This window comes from Erinaceus europaeus, chromosome 10, assembly GCF_950295315.1.
Source record: "Erinaceus europaeus chromosome 10, mEriEur2.1, whole genome shotgun sequence".
Taxonomy (NCBI): Eukaryota; Metazoa; Chordata; class Mammalia; order Eulipotyphla; family Erinaceidae; genus Erinaceus; species Erinaceus europaeus.
Window position 1 is genome coordinate 97,165,126 of NC_080171.1, and position 17,113 is coordinate 97,182,238.

General features: G+C 39.7%; 1 protein-coding gene and 1 non-coding gene across 6 annotated transcripts in view; both read left to right on the plus strand.

Annotated features, from left to right (window-relative positions):
* GAPVD1 (GTPase activating protein and VPS9 domains 1) overlaps positions 1-17,113 on the plus strand; it is a 96,750-nt gene that overhangs the window by 37,574 nt on the left and 42,063 nt on the right. For all 5 annotated transcript variants that reach the window (XM_007539991.3, XM_060200151.1, XM_060200150.1 and 2 more), the window contains 5 exons: positions 5,144-5,361; positions 8,140-8,983; positions 15,082-15,168; positions 16,615-16,749; positions 16,879-17,068. In XM_007539991.3, coding sequence (XP_007540053.1) covers positions 5,177-5,361; positions 8,140-8,983; positions 15,082-15,168; positions 16,615-16,749; positions 16,879-17,068 — 1,441 coding nt within the window. In that variant the 5' untranslated portion in view covers positions 5,144-5,176. The remainder of the gene's footprint in view (positions 1-5,143; positions 5,362-8,139; positions 8,984-15,081; positions 15,169-16,614; positions 16,750-16,878; positions 17,069-17,113) is intronic.
* LOC132541125 (small nucleolar RNA SNORA55) lies at positions 4,758-4,892 on the plus strand. Its single transcript, XR_009552299.1, has one exon. It is a non-coding gene; the product is annotated as a small nucleolar RNA SNORA55 (small nucleolar RNA).

Here is a 17,113-nt window from a genome sequence, read left to right on the forward strand (position 1 = left end):
TGCTAAGTAAGGATAAGAAGAGCCTGTCATTATATAAGGTAGTGAGGATTCAGTGAGGGGGAAAAAAGTGGTGTCTGGCAAAAGAAATGTTAGCTTTATATTAACATTGTTATTATTGGATATTGATATTTGTACTTTTCAGGAAACTAATTTACTTGCTAATGTTTGTGCTTTCCTGTTGTCTTCAACATGAGACCTTTTCCTCATCTTTAGTTTTTTACACCTATATTTTATTTAAGCTATGCTTAATGACTGATAACTCTTGTGCTATACTTGTCTTAGAGTAGAACAGTGTTATGGATTTCAGCTTTTAAATTATTTTTAGATGTGTACTTGTTTTAGTGGTCCAGGAATTGCTCGACTTGCAAACATGAATTCCTGAGTTTGAGTCCTGGAACAGCATCTGCCATAGCGATGCTCTGGCTTCTCTCTTGCTAAATAAATAAAAAATTTAAAATATTTATTTTATGTATTTCACAGGATGAAGTGGCATATGCATCAAGCGGGCATATGCAGTGTTGGGGCTAGAACTTAAGACTTCATCCTGGCAAGTTGAGAGCGCTACTACTTCACCACTTCCTGGGCTGCATGTTTGGCGCCTCTCTCTCTCTCTTTCTCTCTCTCTCTCTCTCTCTCTCTCTCTCTATATATATATATATATATATATATATATATGCTATTATTTTTAAATTTTATTTATTTATTATTGGATAGATACAGAGAGAAATTGAGAGGGGAGGGAGCCATAGGGAGGGAGACAGTGAGACCTGCAGCCCTGCAGCCCTGCTTCACCATTAGAGGCTTGAACCTGGGTGCTTGCACACTCTAGATTCTGTGCTTGACCAGGTGCATCACCTCCAGGCCCTGGGCTTCATGTTTTTAAGTCATTAACACTTTCCTGTAACTTTCATTTCTAAAGAGTATTAATTCATTCATTTAATGACACATATGCCAGAGCAACTGTCATTTTAAAGTGATAACCTTATTTGGCCTTATTATTTTTATGTATGGTGTTGTTTTTAGAAGGTGTCTGAGCCAATAGATGTGGTGTTGGCTGAACTCAGTTAAATTTTTTTTTGGGGTGGGCCTGGATGTAGTGCATTGGGTTAAGCACATATAGTGTGAAGCGTTAGGACTGGAGCAAGGATCCAGGTTCAAGCCCCCAGCTCTCCACCTGCAGGGGTGGTTGCTTCACAAGTGGTGAAGCAGGTCTGTAGGTGTCTACCTTTCTCTCCCCCTCTGTCTTCCCCTCCTCTCACAATTTCTCTCTGTCCTATCCAAAACAACAACAACAACAACAACAACAACAACAACAACAGCAATAACAGCAGCACAACAGTGGAAAAAAGATGGCCTCCAGGAGCAGTGGATTCAGTGAGCCCCAGCGATAACCCAGAGGCAAAAAAAAATTTTTTTTTTGGATAAGGAATATAGAATTAATTAGAAAAAGGAGCTGCTAAAGGCAGAACAGAGAGAAAGAAAGAGAAACCAGAGCACTACTCCAAGTATGCATGGCACTGAGGATTGAACTGGGAACTTAAGGCATATGGGATTGAACTGGGAACTTCAGGCATACAAGTCTGATGCTCTGCCATTTGAGCTATCCCCTTAGCTGCTGTATTCCCATCTATTCCCCAATCCTGACCTATTTCTTTTAACTTTATTTATAAATACTGAAATTTGAATATAAATTTCATGTATCATGATATATTATCTCTTTTACCTTTCCCCCCCAATCATTTAAAAGATTTATTTATTTATTTATTTATTTATTTATTTATTTATTTTTTGCCTTCAGGGTTATTGCTGGGGCTCAGTGCCTGCACCATGAATCCACTGCTCCTGGAGGCCGTTTTTTCCCCCCTTTTGTTGCCCTTGTTGTCATAGCCTTGCTGTGGTCATTATTGCTGTTGTCGTTGATGTCGTTTGTTGTTGGATAGGACAGAGAGAAATGGAAAGAGGAAGGGAAGACAGAGGAAGAGAGAAAGACACCTGCAGACCTGCTTCACCACCTGTGAAGCTACTCCCCTGCAGGTGGAGAGTCAGGGGCTTGAACCAGGATCCTTATTCTGGTCCTTGTGCTTTGCGCCATGTGCACCTAACCTGCTGCGCTACTGCCTGACCTCCAAGATTTATTTATTTTATGAGAGAGAATGAGAACCAGATCACTGCTCTAGTATATTCAGTGCTCGGGAACAAAAATGATGCCTCACACATGCAAGTTGTGTGCTCTTTAAGTATATTTCTACCTTTTAACATATGTTTAATTGTTTTGTTTTAGCAATATATATATATATATATATATATGTATACACGCACACACACATATGTACTCTTGAAAATTGTTAAGAACTTTTTGGTCTAGATTGTCATCTCTTTGAGAATCTGAATTTGCCACAAATTGTGTTAATTTAGTTATTACTTCCAAAGAGATACATTAATGTCATTTATGAATCTGATTAGCTGGAACTCCTCCCCTCTAGTTTTATTGAAATACAGTTGACAGTATAAGATTTGTAAACTTAAGCTATATAATATGATACTTTAATGCATGTACCTATTGCAGAACGTTCCACAAGGTTAATTAACACATCTTTCACCTTACATAATTATCACCATCTTTTTTGTGAACATTAACATTCTACCATTATAGCGACTTTCAGATAGGTATTCATAATAATTCTCAATGAGAAGTGTTTTTCTAAGTTAATGACTGTCTGCTGTCTAGACACATAACTGTATTTAGTTGTCTGGAAGACAGGCATGCCTTTTGTTATAAAACATTTGTGGTCTGGCAGCATGCTAAGTTCAAGGGTATACTTCAAATGATGTTTTAAAGCATGTGTGTGATTTGTATATTTAGTGACTAGAGAAACACAACATATGTGATTTTATTAATTTATTTGGGAAATATTTATTCAGTGTCTGCTGTGTGTCAGACCATCTTCTCAGCTCCGATATTATAATTGTGAGAGAACAAAATAGACTTTGACCCTGGTGGCCCTTACTTGATAGTGGCAGAATCATACTGTTAAGCAGGATGAACATGCAAGTAGATGCCTGTAATATAATGCGGGATAGGAGCAAGTACTTGAAAAATAAAAGCTGACACAACAAGGGCAACAAAAGGGAATAAATAAGTAAAATAAATATTAAAAAAAAGCTGACAGAGGGAACTGGAAGTGATATGTCTTTTTCTTTTCTTTTAAGAGAAGGTTATTGTAAATAGAAATTTGAGCATAGAAACTTGAAGGAGGCACAGAAGATAACCTTGGAAGAAAAGCCTTCCAGACAGAAGCATCATCAAAAGCAGAGGCTTTGAGGAAGGGGCATTACTGTCCTATTTGTGCAAGGCCAGTGTGTTGGCATCTTTGTGAGCAAGCGTAGAATTGCAGGAGATAAGTAGCACGTAGAACCTTTAGATTTTTTTTTTGAGCCTTTAGATTTTATTCTAAGTATAAAATAAGATCTTAAATGGTTTCTAGCAGGGCAATAAAGTGATCTGACTTATGTTTAATGTATGTCTTATTCCTGTGTATAGATCATATTCTCTAAATATAAGAAAGGAAGTAGGGTGATGAATTAGGAAGTAGTTTTTGTAGACTTCTGGGTGAGAGATCATGGTGATGGCATATAGTTAAATTTGATATATATTTTGAGCTAGAGTCAACAGGATATGTTGAATGACTGTAATAGTAAAGAGAGCAGTCAAGGAAATTCCTGTTACTTAACTCCAGTAGCTTTATTAGGAACTTTTTCTTTTTTATCTGTTCTTACCAGTTTTTTAAAAATAGATATTTATTCCCTTTTGTTGCCCTTGTTAATTTTACTTTTGTAGTTATTATTGTTGTTGTTGGATAGGACAGAGAGAAATGGAGTGAGGGGAAGACAGAGAGGTGGAGAGAAAGATATGCACCTGCAGACCTGCTTCACCGCCTGTGAAGGGACTCCCTGCAGGCGGGGAGCCGGGGGCTGGAACCGGAATCCTTACACTGGTCCTTGCACTTACCGGTTTTTCTCCTTTCCTCCTATTCTTCCCCCTCTCCTTTCCTCCTTCTCCCCATCCTCCTCATCCCCTTCACTCCCCTCTCCTTTCCTTTTCTTTCTTCTCCCTCCCCTACTTCACCACTCTGGACTGACTTGCAGTTAGAGACAGAGAGAAAGAAGCCGCAGTTCTAAAACTTCCTCCCATGTGGTTCAGGCTAGATTCAAACCTGGGTTGCACATATGGCAAAGCAATGCGTTATCTGTGTGAACTTCTTACCAATTTTCCCTCCCTCCCTCCCTCTCTTTCTCCCTCCCTCTTTTTTTCCTCATTCTTCTGCTAGGGTTATTCCTGGGGTTCAGTGGTTGCATGACTCCACTATCCCCAGCTACATGCCCTTCTTATCCTTTCCCTTTCTTCCCTTCACCCCTTCTTCCCTCCCTCCCTCCCTTACTTCTTTCCTTCTTTCCTTCCTTCTGGCAGGAGAGAACCTGTAACACTGCTCCACTACTTGTGAAGCCTTCCCCCTGCAGGTGGGAACTGGAACTGGAACCCAGGTGACATGAAGGCTCTACTGCTTAAGTCACCACCTGTTCCCTCCTTAGCAATTTTTCTGTTATGAACCTACAGTAGTAAATATGGAGATTTTCAAAATAATTATTTATTGAGAGAGAGAACCAGACCAGAACATCAGTGTAGCACAAGGGATCTATCGTGGGATCTCACACATGGGTCACCTTTGGAGTTGTGAGAGATTAAAAAACAGTAGCCTGCACTTGAATCTTTCCTATTCCTTGCTGCTCAGTGCAGGTATGAGGACACATGGTGGTACAACTGGAGCAGAGGAAATACAGACAGGTGCTTGTCCATTTGTCTTGGTACTTGTCTTTACCACTCCGCCACACTTAAAGAAATAAATAAAGGAGTCAGGCAGGGGAGATAGCAATAATGGTATGCATACATATTCTCATGCCTGAGACTCGCAAGTTCCAGGTTTAATTCCCCACACCACCACAACACCAGAGCTGAGCTATGCTCTGAGGAAGAAAAAAAGTGAATTATGGTACTAAATGTAACCTGATTCTTACTGATTTCTGCCTTTTTAATTTTGGAAAAACGAGTGACATAAACTTTTAAAATTTGTCTTTTCATTCTTAGTGATCAGCCTATGTACCCTTTCCACATTTGAAGATGGTGAAGCTAGATATTCATACTTTGGCCCATCACCTCAAGCAGGAACGCTTATATGTGAACTCTGAGAAACAGCTTATTCAGAGGCTCAATGCAGATGTACTTAAGACAGCTGAAAAGTTGTATCGTACAGCGTGGATTGCTAAGCAACAGAGAATTAATTTGGATCGACTTATTATAACCAGGTAAAGAAAAATTTGTGATTGAATCAATGTCATTCTGTGCTAACTGCTAACTAACTGAATCTATTTCCTGTAAATTGTGTGGTTTAAAAGAAATTGTAGTGTAGTCTGGCAGGTGGTACAGTGGATAAAGCATTGGATTCTCAAGCATGAGACCCTGAGTTCAGTCCCTGGCAGCACATGTACCAGAGTGATGTCTGGTTCTTTCTCTCTCCTCCTATCATTCTTATTAATAAATAAATAAAATCCTAAAAAGAAAAGAAATTGTACTTACATGTGAATATGTCTTGTAAACTGTTATTCTACCAATAAAATAATTTGGGGGGAGCCAGGAGGTAGTGTGACGGGTTAAGTGCATGTGGTGTGAAGCACAAAGGCTGGCTTAAGGATCCTGGTTCAATGGTGAAGCAGGTCTGCAGGTGTCTTTCTCTCCCCCTCTGTCTTCCCCTCCTCTCTTGATTTCTCTCTGTCCTATCTAACGACATCAATAACAACAACAATAATAATTACAACAATAAAGAACAATAAGGAAAATAAATAAATGTAAAAAAAAATATATATGTATAAAATGATAATTTGGGGAAAAAAAGTACATGGTTTAAGATACTTTAAATTGGAGGCTTGGTGATGGCTATCCTGGTTGAACAAACACAGTACAGTGCTCAAGAACCTGGATTCAAGTCCCTGATTCCCATCTGCAGGGGGAAAACTTCACAGGCAGTGAAGTAATGTTTCAGGTGTCTCTCTTTTTCTCTTCCTCTATCTCCCGACCCCCCCTTTCAATTTCTCTCTGTACTACCGAATAAAAAAATAAATTAAAAACTATTTTAAAGTATTACAAAAATATTTATTTGTTGATTAATTTAAGCATTGTTATATAGAGAATCACAACTTAAATATTGACATTTTATACTACAATAACTAATTTTTATTATTTTATACGACATTTTATTGTTGTCTCCAGTAATTGTCTTGTATTTTGCTTTTCCCCTAATATTATTTGATATCTGCATGTTTATTTTAAAATTTTCTTCAAGATTTTATTGTTGAGAGAGAATATGAACATGTGATGCTGGGCATCAAACTCAGGACCAGTGTTTTATCCACTGCACTATCTCCTGGGCTACTGTTTCTGTGTTTTGATAGTGTATATCAAGTTGCTTTCAGTTTTAGTTTTGGTGCTGATGATACTGCATGCTTGTGCAATTTTATGATTTTTAAAAAATTTTATTTATTTTGCCTCCAGTTGCTGGGGCTCAGTGCTGGCACTATGAATCCACCGCTTCTGGCAGCCCCCCCCCCTTTTTTAATTAGGACAGAGAGAAATTGAGAGGGGAGGAGGGAAGGGTAAATAGAGAGGGGGAGAGAAAGATAGCTGCACACCTGCTTCACTGCCTGTGAAACGACCCCCCTGCAGGTGGGGAGCCGGGGGGGGAGATCCTTGTGCGGGTCCTTGAGCTTCATACTATGTGCGCTTAATCCTCTGCTCTACTGCCTGGCCCCCTGCATGTGCAATTTTCTAAGCCTGCCTTTTAAATATTTTTTCTTATTTATATTTATTATATTATTTATTCCCTTTTGTTGTTATAAAACAATTGTTGTAGTTGTTGTTGTTATTGATGTTGTTGTTGTTGGATAGGATAGAGAGAAATGTAAAGAGGAGGGGAAGACAGAGAAGGGGAGAGAAAGGCAGATACCTGCAGACCTGCTTCACTGCCTGTGAAGCGACTCCCCTGCAGGTGGGGAGCCGGGGGCTGGAACTGGGATCCTTATGCCGGTCCTTGTGCTTTGTGTCACGTGCACCTAACCCACTGCACTACCGTCCGACTCCCTAAGCCTGCCTTTTAATTCAGAGAGACAGAGGGAGAGCTACCATAACACTGGAGCTTTACCCCAGATCCATGGCACCTGCCATGTGGTGCTGGGGTAGGAATGTGGGCTGTGCATGTGGCCAGGCAGGTACCCTCTTCAGTGAGATATCTCCTTGACCCTTTGCATTTCTATTCTAGAAGCCTCACTTCACTATGTTAATACTTCATTGTTCACTTGTTCTTAGAAACACTTTTTATTTTTCTTTATTTTTTCCTTTTCTTTTGATAGGACAGAGAGAAATTGAGAGAGATGAGAGAGATAGAGAGGGAGAGACAGAGAGATACCTGTTGCTCTGCTTCACCACTTGTTAAGCTGCCAAGACAGAGAGGGGGAGAGAAAGACAGACACCTACAGACCTGCTTCACCGCCTGTGAAGCGACTCCCCTGCAGGTGGGGAGCCGGGGACTTGAACCAGCTTGATCCTTTTGCTGGTTCTTGTGCTTGGCGCCATGTGTGCTTAACCTGCTGCGCTACTGCCCGACTCCCCCTGGTCCAATGTTTTTACTCTGTTTTTAGCAAGAGAAGGGAGGGCTACTACAGCAGGGTTCCACCTCAACACACCTCCTATTGTGCTGTCTGTGTGATGCTCTCATGTGGTTCTGGGACTCAAACCCAGGCTCTAATAGTTTAAAGCCTGCACTCCATCTGCTAAGTTATCTCCCAGCCCTCCATCAATTATTTTCTAATATGAGAAATTTGTTCCTGTTTGTTCTTTTCTTTTTCTTCCTTTGTACATTTTGCTTTTGTCTTTACACATTTGATGCTAACAGTCTAAAAAATTTTAGCAATTCAGAGTGATCTCACCGCTGAGACTATAATCAACTTACATCTCTGTGTCAGTATAGTGTATGTGTTATGTTATTACTGCTCTTGATTTTATTATTTTGCATGTTCTTTCATTTTTTTAAGCGCTGAGGCATCCCCTGCTGAATGCTGCCAACATGCCAAGATTTTGGAAGATACACAATTTGTTGATGGATATAAGCAGTTGGGATTTCAGGAAACTGCTTATGGAGAATTCTTGAGTCGATTAAGGGAAAATCCTCGTCTTATTGCCTCCTCTTTGGTTGCTGGAGAGAAACTTAATCAAGAGAACACGCAAAGTGTTATATATACAGTTTTTACTTCTCTCTATGGTAACTGTATCATGCAAGAAGATGAAAGCTACCTCCTTCAGGTTTTGAGGTACTTGATAGAGTTTGAACTTAAAGAAAGTGACAACCCCAGACGACTTTTGCGGAGAGGAACTTGTGCCTTCAGCATCTTATTTAAACTTTTTTCTGAAGGACTATTTTCTGCCAAACTTTTCCTCACAGCTACTTTACATGAGCCAATCATGCAGCTGCTTGTTGAAGATGAAGATCACCTGGAAACAGATCCCAACAAACTAATTGAGAGGTTCTCTCCATCTCAACAGGAAAAACTCTTTGGAGAGAAAGGTTCAGATAGATTTAGGCAAAAGGTTCAAGAGATGGTGGATTCTAATGAGGCCAAACTCGTTGCTTTAGTGAACAAATTTATTGGTTATCTCAAACAGAATACATACTGCTTTCCACATAGCTTGAGGTGGATTGTGTCACAGATGTACAAAACCCTCTCCTGTGTTGATAGACTCGAAGTTGGGGAGGTCAGGGCAATGTGCACAGATCTCCTGTTGGCCTGCTTTATTTGTCCTGCAGTTGTCAATCCAGAACAATACGGGATAATTTCTGATGCTCCTATTAATGAGGTGGCAAGATTTAATCTGATGCAGGTATGCTTTTGCAACCAATGTTTTTTTTTTTCAAGATTTTATTTATTTTATTAATGAGAAAGATAGGAGGAGAAAGAGCCAGACATCACTCTGGTACATATGCTGCTGGGGATTGAACTAAGGACCTCATGCTTGAGAGTCTAGTTCCTTAGCCATTGTGCCACCTCCTGGACCACGCAACCAATGTTAACATGTCATTTTGTTTAAAATCATTTGATTGGATGCTGGGGTTGGGAATAGGAAGCTGATGACAATATTCCTTTATTCGTACATTCTGTTTTTTTTAACTTTCAAAAATGTTAGTATCACTAGCTAAAAGGGATTTTAAAATGTTATAGTCAGAAAATGTTTTGTGTTAGTTATTTTGCTTTATTTTCTAAAATGGGGTCCATCTGAATAATGTAGGTTGATTAGTTATTTTTTTTCCTTTTTTTTTTTTTTTTTTTGCTTCCAGGGTTATTGCTGGAGCTCGATGCCTGCACTGAGAATCTACTGCTCCTGTGACCATTTTTTCGATTTTTTTTTTTTTTTTTTGGATAGGACAGAGAGAAATTCAGAAGGGAGGGTAAGATAGGGAAAGAGTAAGATAAATACCTGCAGACCTGCTTCACAGCTTGTAATGTGACCTCCCTGCAGGTGAGGAGCCGGGGACTCAAACTGTGATCCTTGTGCTTTGTACTATGTGTGCTTAACCTGGTGCACCACTGCTGGGCCCCCTTTCCTTTTTATTTTTTGATTTATTATTATTATTTTTTAGGATAAGTCCATAATGGGCCTGCAAGATAACTCACTAGGATAGTGTACTTGATATGCCATGGCCATAGCCCAGGTTCAAGCCTAGCCCCCACTGCACTTCAGTGCTTTGGTGTCTATATTTCTGTCTCTTTTATTGGGTTGTCAGAAAAGTCCTGACACATTTTTTTTTTTGCATAAAAAAACACTTCATGACTTTTCCAACTACCAGACATACATATATTTAAAGATTGTATTTATTTAAATGAGAGAGAGACAGAGGGAGAGACAGAGATAGAGAGGGGCCAGGTGGTAGTGCACCTGGTTGAGTACATGATACAATACATAAGGACGAGGGTTCAAGCCCCTGGTCCCCACCTGCAGGGGGAAAGCTTTGCGAATGGTGAAGCAGTGCTGCAGGTGTCTCTGTTATCTCCCTCTTAATTTCTGGCTGTCTCTATCCAATAAATAAAGATAATTAAAAAATCATTAAGAGAGACCCTGAGAGCAGAGCACTGCTTACTTTTAGTTTATGTTGGTGCTGTGGATTGAGCCTGGGACCTCAGAGCCTCAGGCATTAGTGTGTATGCTGTCTCCCTATCCTTTGTATCTTTCTAACTGAAAAATTCAGCCTTGGAGCAGAAAGCCCCATTGACACCAAAAGGAAAAATAAAAAATCCTTTCCTGTAATTTCAAAATCTGGAATGGTTGAAAACTGAGGATGTTTTTATCTTTCTTTAATATATATATAATTTATTTTAGTGAGAGAGGTAGACTGTTCAACTCTGGCTTATGGTGGTGCTGGGAATTAAACCTGGGACCTCAGAGCTTTAGGCATGAAGATCTTTTTGCATAACCATTATGCTATCTCTGCTGTCTTTTATAGAATTCTTATTAGTAAAGTCTAACACGAGGGCCAGTGAAATTTCTCACATAGATGATGCATGTATCCCAGGTTTGATCCTGCCCCTCTGCATTGAAAGAAGTTTCAATGTTGTGGTCTCTTTTACTCTTTCTCTGTCCCTCTGATTCTATTTAAAACACACACACACACACACACACACACACACACACACACACACACACACACACACCAAAAATCCTAACAGACTATAATTGTTCATTACATTTTTATTGCTAATGAAGTCATGTTTTTATGAAGAAATATTAATGTACTAGACTATAGAATGCTACCCTAAACACTATATTTGTTACATATGTTGACCTGTCTAAAATATTTAAATTCTGAAGCTTACTAATTAGTCTTGTCCTAAGAGTTTCAGAAATGGGATTTTTGGATTTCAATTAGTATTTTTTTCCCTAATTGTCTGAACTACTCACATCTTTTTATTAGATCTCAAGGGAATCTAGTAATCAGATCTGATTTCCCAGGAATACACGAAAAAGAGTAGATTTGCTTAACGCATATATAAATAGATAAATATTCAATATATGTATTAAGTTATATACACTGTATCTCCACCAAATAGAAAGTATCTCAGTGGGTCAGGCACAGGACTTGCTTGTGTGTGGCCCTGGGTTCAATCTCCAGCACTGCATATCTGCATATATTAGAGTAGTGTTCCTTCTTCCTCCCTCCCTTCCTTTCTTCCTTCCCAGAATGGTAAAGAGTCATAGAAAGAATGGTGAAAGGAGTTGGGCAGTAGCGCCGTGGGTTAAGCGCACATGGCATTAAGCACAAGGACTGGCGCAAGGATCATGGTTCTAGTCCCTGGATCCCCACCTGCAGGGGAGTCGCTTCACAGGTGGTGAAGCAGGTCTGCAGGTGTCTTTCTCTCCCCCTCTCTGTCTTCCCCTCCTCTCTCCATTTCTCTCTGTCCTATCTAACAACGATGACATCAATAACAACAAGGGCAACAAAAGAGAATAAATAAATATTTTAAACTTAACAATAACAACAACAATAAAAACAAGGACAACAAAAGGGAAATAAATATAAAAAAAAGAAAAGAAAAAAAGAAAGAATGGTGAAAGAGAACACAGCACCAAAGCTTCCTTCACAGAAGTGGGGGCCAGGCTCAAGCCTGAGTTGCACACATGGCAATCCTCTCTCTTTCATAAATTAAATAAATATTTTTTCTTTTTCTAAAATACCACTGGGGAGTGACCTGGGGTCTTGTGCATGTGTGATAATACTGCTGAATGACTCCCCTAGGCTGTATTTATTTATTCATTATTCTTAGAGAAAGAGGGAGACTGCAGGGAGGATGAAATACCATTGTAGCACTCCACCATCCATGGATTACCCTGGTGCTGTCCATGGTGCCACCTTGTGGTGATAGGGTCAAACCCAGGTCTCCACACATATCAAGGCTTGTGCTAAACATAAATCTTTAGAAACAAAATAAAAGGGGGAAAAAAAGAAAAGGAAAGAAAGGAAGGAGTGACTTTCCTTTTAAAAAAAGTATTTATTTTAGATAGTGACAGAAATTAAGAGGGGAGGGGAGATAGAAAAAGAGAGACACCTGTAGCACTGCTCACCACTCATAAAGCTTTCCTTCTGCAGGTGAGTACTGGGTGCTTGAACCTGGGTTCCTGAGCATTGTAACACACAGGCTTTACCATATAAGCCACAATTTGGCTCCTCCCCCCCTTTTTTAATTTCCATACCTTCCGTTGAACTCCCTCCCTCCAACTTGCTTCTCCCTTTCTAATTTAAGAGTTAGACAGGGGGAGTTGGAGAGAGGCAGACAGAAGAGACATCACAGCATCTCTTGTGAATGTTCACCTTATATGACACAGAGGGGCTTGAATCTGGGTCCTTGTGCATGGTAAAATGTATATTCTGCTGGGTGAACTGTCTCCCAACCCTGATTTTTCTTTTTAATGATAAGCTATTTTTTTTCCATGTTCAGTTCTATCAGGATGGCATATATAACAATTACCTATATATAAATCCCTGAAATTAAATAAAAACTTCGTTATCAAATCTAAGATGCTCAACTTGTAGCTTTAATTTTTGACATTTCAATAGTTAATCACGTATTTTCAAAAACGAAAAAAAAAAAAAGGTGTCCCAGATACTAAGATAATGCTGAATGATAACTTCCCACAGAATGGCTTGGCTTTAAAAATTTTAAAATTGGGAGTCCGGCTGTAGCGCAGCGGGTTAAGTGCAGGTGGCGCAAAGTACAAGGACCGGCATAAGGATCCCGGTTCGAACCCCGGCTCCCCACCTGCAGAGGAGTCGCTTCACAGGCGGTGAAGCAGGTCTGCAGGTGTCTTTCTCTCCTCCTCTCTGTCTTCCCCTCCTCTCTCCATTTCTCTCTGTCCTATCCAACAACGACAACAACAATAATAACTACAACAATAAAACAACAAGGGCAACAAAAGGGAATAAATAAATAAATATTAAAAAAAATTTTAAAAAAGTTTAAAATTAGCAGAGTGCTGGCATGGTGTAGTGGCTCTGCACATGGACCCTGAGGCAAACAGAGCTTCAGGTTCAAACCCTGTTCTCACCAGAAGCTAGTGGTTTACCCCTGTGAGGAAAAAAAAAAGTTTAAAATTATAACAGGAGTAATAGTTTACTTTGGAAAATTAAGAACTTGTTATGAGTTGGTATTTGTTTTTTTTTAATTTTTTTTTATTTAAGAAAGGATTAATTAACAAAACCATAAGGTAGGAGGGGTACAACTCCACACAATTCCCACCACCCCATCTCCATAACCCACCCCCTCCCCTGATAGCTTTCCCATTCTCTATCCCTCTGGGAACATGGACCCAAGGTCATTGAGGGTTGCAGAAGGTAGAAGGTCTGGCTTCTGTAATTGCTTCCCCGCTGAACATGGGCGTTGACTGGTCAATCCATACTCCCAGTCTGCCTCTCTCCTTCCCTAGTAGGGTGTGTCTCTGGGAAAGCTGAGCTCCAGGACACATTGGTGGGGTCTTCAATCCAGGGAAGCCTGGCCAGCATCCTGGTGGCATCTGGAACCTGGTGATTGAAAAGAGAGTTAACATACGGAGCCAAACAAATTGTTGAGCAATCATGGACCCACAGCTTGGAATAGTGGAGAGGAAGTGTCAGGGGGGTACTCACTGCAAACTCTAGTGTACTTCTGCTTTCAGGTGGTATTTGTTTTTTTAATACTACTTATGTTCTGGAGGATTTTTTTTTTGTCTTGAAATCTAGAAAAAAATGTAGTACTTCATGGTATATAAGAAAAAACATCTACTACTAATTTGAAAATGTTTGAGTCAACTTTAACAAATCAAAAGATTTCTTTTAAAAATTATCTTTATTTATTTATTGGATAGACAGCCAGAAATTGAGGAGAGGGAGGTAGAGAGGGAGAGAGACAGAGAAACACCTGCAGCCCTGCTTTACCACTCGTGAAGCTTTCCCCCTGCAGATGGGCACCAGTGGCTTGAACCCAGGTCCTTGTGCACTCTAATGTGTGCACTTAACCAGGTGCACCACCACCTGGCCCCTAAAAGATTTCTAAACACATGAATATTTCAGAAAAAAAGGTATTGTAGTTTTATTTCCAACTGTTAAGAAAAAACTTAAAGCTAAAATTTCAATTTATTTTATATAATACTGTTTAAATATATTGTGTTATTGAAAAGTAATGATGTGGGAGTCAGGCTGTAGCGCAGCGGGCTAAGCGCAGGTGGCGCAAAGCACAAGGACCGGCATAAGGATCCCGGTTCGAACCCCGGCTCCCCACCTGCAGGGGAGTTGCTTCACAGGCGGTGAAGCAGGTCTGCAGGTGTCTATCTTTCTCTCCTCCTCTCTGTCTTCCCTTCCTCTCTCCGTTTCTCTCTGTCCTATCCAACAACGACAACAACAATAATAACTACAAGGGCAACAAAAGGGAATAAATAAATAAAATAAATATTAAAAAAAAAAAGAAAAGTAATGATGTATTTTATCTGTCTCCTTCTTCTCTTTCTTTTTCCCTTTCTCCTTCCTTCTTCTTCTTCTTCCTCTCTTCTCCTCCTTTCTTCTTTTTCTTTTTTTCTAGAGCACTGCTGAGCTCTAGTTTATGGTGGTTCAGGGGATTAAATCTGGGACTTTGGAGACTAAGGCATGAGAGTCTTTTTGCATAACCATTATGCTATCACCTCTGCCCTTTTTCTCTGTGTGTGTGTGTGTTTTTTTTTTCCTGTGCAAAAATGAGTCTTGACTTTACCTACAACTCAATTGTAAAGCTGATGTAGACAAGAACATTTTATTTGGAACCCTACTTTGTATGCCTGGTCAGGTGGTATGACTTTTATTATGAAACATACTTTATATTTTTATCGTTTACATGGAATAGACTTGTAGACTTGAATGGAAGTGCTTTTCTTAACAGGAATTACCTATAGCCTATGTCTCCTACCACTCCTTTGTGTTATAGGTTGGCCGTCTCTTGCAACAATTAGCAATGACTGGTTCTGAAGAGGGAGATCCCCGGACAAAGAGCAGTCTTGGAAAATTTGACAAAGTAAGAATCAATACTGTGCCATATGAAATGCTGCTTATAGGAAAGGCTGCCCAAAGTAATAGTGAGCTTCATTATGCTCACTATGTTCATTAACTACTGTTTTTAGGTGCTATATGGATTAAATACTTTTTTATTTTTGTCACCTAGGTTATTGCTGGGGCTCATGCTAACACTACAAACCTACCTAGAAGCCAACCCCCTTTTTTCAGTTTTATTTAATAGGACAGGAATTGAGAGGGGAGAGGGAGATAGAGAGGGAGAGAAAAGATAGACAACTGTAGACCTACTTCACCACTTGTGAGTGTCCCTGCTGCAGGTGGGGAGCGAGGGCTTGAACCCAGGTCCTTGTGCTGGTCCTTCTACATAGTAAGTACTATGTGTGCTTAACCCAGTGTGCCACCGTCCAGCCGACTATTTTTCTTAATCTAGGTGTAGCTGTATAGGATACAGTGCTTAAATAAGCAACATTTTAATGTTTAGTAATTCTCACGGAAGTGTTAAGTAAATGATACTCTAATTAGAATCAAAGAAGTCTTAAGATTATTTTTATTGTATTGCACCAAAGTAAAGAGCTGGGGGGTAGAGGCAGGGGAGGATTCAAGTCCCGGGGCAAGATGGTGAAGGAACACCTAGGTGGGGAGGCTAGGGTGTTTTTCAGAAAACTGAGAAAGTTTACATATGTACCAGCAACTGTATCTACTGTTGACTGAAAATCATTAATTCCCCCCAATAAAAACATTTAAAGATGATTTTTATTTTTAAAGTTTGATTAAAACTTTTATTTAAAAGTGTCACAATCAAGTCTTTGGGTATCCAACGCAGCAAATTTCTATAATTTTGATTGTCTTTCATGGGTTAGCATTTGCACCATTGTTCAGCTAGTTTAGCTAAATAAAATTTAATCAAAAGTTAAGTAGGCCATACATTCTGCCTATTCTAAAACTCAGAGATTATACAGTGAAGTTTCTTTCACCTCTGATGTCTAGCCTTTATTTCCTGTGCCTAAAGTTCTGATGTTGCTAGTTTTTATGTATGCCCTTCCCCTCACCCCCCAAGGCAGGACAGTTAGTGTGTATTGCTTTATATCACGTTTGCTTCCTAGATTATCTTGGGAGATTATTCTATATCAATTTATATATTTTTTTCCTGTGTGTGATACTAGTACCTTGCATTTTATTTATTTCAGTCAGAGAGAGAAGCACAGAGAGAGACACCACAGCACTGGTACTTGCCCTGGTATTGTAGTGCTCCGTTTGATGCTATGTGCATGGCAAGGCATCCACCCTACTGCTGACCTACAGAGCAAGCTATCTTCCACCTCTAAGAGTTCAGTCTTAGAGCTTTCAAGAAGAAAAATCTTCCTCATGCTTGTCCATCTTAGCCAGAAAGTGTTTTGCCTTATTTTGGAGAGAAAATATATCACTGTGACTTTTCCTGTTTTGACAGAGCTGTGTTGCTGCATTCCTTGATGTTGTGATTGGGGGCCGTGCAGTGGAAACCCCTCCAATGTCTTCTGTTAATCTTCTGGAAGGATTGAGCAGAACTGTTGTTTATATAACCTACAGTCAGCTTATTACTCTGGTAATGGCTTTATTTTTAAAATAGGATTTTCTCAAAAGCTAAATGAGTAGAAGCATAATGAGTACATTGTGTGAACATATATAGTGATGAAACACTTGTTTTTCTCTGATGGCCTTTTCCTTCTGCCAGGTAAATTTTATGAAGAGTGTAATGTCTGGAGATCAGCTGAGAGAAGACAGAATGGCTCTAGACAATTTACTGTCAAACCTGCCACAGGCAAAGCCAGGAAAAAGTAGCAGTTTGGAAATGACTCCCTACAATACTCCACAGTTGTCTCCAGCAACCACTCCAGCAAATAAAAAGCATCGTTTGCCTATAGGTAAAGACAGGTTTTCATTTAGGGGCTTCCCATTAAATTGAATGC